The sequence below is a fragment of the Notamacropus eugenii genome, chromosome 2, assembly GCF_028372415.1.
Source record: "Notamacropus eugenii isolate mMacEug1 chromosome 2, mMacEug1.pri_v2, whole genome shotgun sequence".
In the NCBI taxonomy this organism is placed as follows: domain Eukaryota; kingdom Metazoa; phylum Chordata; class Mammalia; order Diprotodontia; family Macropodidae; genus Notamacropus; species Notamacropus eugenii.
Window position 1 is genome coordinate 32,511,550 of NC_092873.1, and position 1,882 is coordinate 32,513,431.

Consider the following 1,882-nt stretch of genomic DNA (forward strand, 5'->3'; position numbering starts at 1 on the left):
CTAGGTCTAATGATCTAAGTAAGCGAAAGTACATAAAAATGATTAATTTGCTACAAGAAAGTTAGGAAGGACCTGTTATTTTATTCATGTGGGAACTCTACTCAATAACGTCAGACCAGTCATTACAACTCGGTAGAGCTGACCGAGGCACAGAGATTAAGTAACTATCAACTGGTAATGAAAATAAAAAGTGTCAGAAGCAAGATTTATAACCATCTCGCCATGATTTTTAGTACAATACTCTAACTACTAAGTCATATTGCATTTCATGACATAAAATAATTCGGGTCCTTGTGTTATTGTATCTCTATACTTCTGGCGCTCTTCTCTTTCCTGTATACTCTTTAAGAACTACAGAGGCATTAGGGTACAGAGCGTGGGAAATATGCAGAAATTAAGAGGTGAAAAGATCAAGATTTCTGGGTTTTTTTGTTTTAATATTTTATAGAAATAATAATAAGTAAGATTGTTGACATTGCTGAGGACATTCACAATTTCTCTTTCTCTCAACAGATAATACAGAGCCAATGACTGTAAACCTGAGGCAGAGCTAAGGCAATGCCAAGCCCAAATTACACAGATGTGAATGAATTCATCCTTTTGGGCCTAACTAGTAGCCAGCACCTCCAAGTCCTCTTTTTTGTGGTATTCTTAGTTGTGTATGTTATCACTCTGGTGGGAAATCTTGGAATGATTATGCTAATAAGTGTCAGTACCCAGCTCCAGAGTCCCATGTACTTCTTTCTCAGTCATTTGTCTTTTGTGGATGTCTGGTTCTCTTCTAATGTCACCCCAAAGATGTTGGAAAACTTGTTATCCAAGACCAAAACCATATCCTATTTTGGGTGTTTAGTACAGTGTTATTTTTTTATTGCCCTTGTCCATGTAGAGGTCTATATCCTGGCTGTGATGGCCTTTGATCGATTTATGGCCATCTGTAACCCTCTGCTTTATGGGAGCAAAATGTCAAGGACAGTTTGTGTTCGGTTAATCTCAGTGCCCTATGTTTATGGCTTCTCTGTAAGCCTCATTTGCACCTTGTGGACCTATGGCTTGTATTTCTGTGGAAACTTTGAAATCAACCACTTCTATTGTGCTGATCCCCACTCATCAAGATTGCCTGTGGTGGCATCCGCATCAAGGAATATACCATGATTGTCATTGCAGGAATTAATTTCACATACTCTCTGTCTGTGGTGCTGATCTCTTATACATTTATTGTCATAGCCATCCTGCAGAGGGGAGAAAGAAGGCTTTCTCCACCTGTGGCTCTCACCTCATAGCTGTTACTATGTTTTATGGGACACTTATTTTCATGTATCTCAGGCGCCCCACAGAGGAGTCTGTAGAGCAGGGGAAAATGGTGGCTGTGTTTTATAGCACTATCATTCCTATGTTGAATCCCATGATCTACAGCCTAAGGAACAAGGATGTAAAAGAAGCAATGAATAAAGCTATTCATAGGACTTGTTTTGTGAAATAATACATAGAATCCACTGTCTTCAAACATGAAACATCAGCAATTTAATCATAGGACACTAGAATTGTAAGAAATGATACAGATCAAGTTCAACATCCACTTGAATAAAGTGCCACTATATTCCCTGACAAATAGTCATTTATGTAAAGGCATCCAGGTTGTACAATAGCTAGGGCACTTGCCTGGAGTCAGGAAGACCTTAATTCTACTCCTACCTAAAACTCTTAATGGCTGTGTGACCCTAGGTAGCCCTTTTAACTTGTTTTCATCAGGTTCTTCAATTGCAAAAGAGGAGGGTAATATTAGCATATACCTCACAGGTCTGATGTGAGAATGTAGTGAGATATTTGTAAAGCACTTAATACAGTACCTGGCACCTAGTAGTCGTTTAAGGGTATGTTT

At 38.7% G+C, this 1,882-nt stretch overlaps 1 protein-coding gene across 1 annotated transcript; it reads left to right on the forward strand.

The window, feature by feature from the left end:
- The first annotated feature begins 558 nt into the window (after positions 1 to 558).
- LOC140523448 (olfactory receptor 5M9-like) lies at positions 559 to 1,483 on the forward strand. Its single transcript, XM_072638315.1, is given in 3 exon segments — positions 559 to 1,099; positions 1,102 to 1,230; positions 1,233 to 1,483. Coding segments are annotated over 3 exon segments (921 nt in total).
- The last annotated feature ends 399 nt before the right edge of the window (positions 1,484 to 1,882 follow it).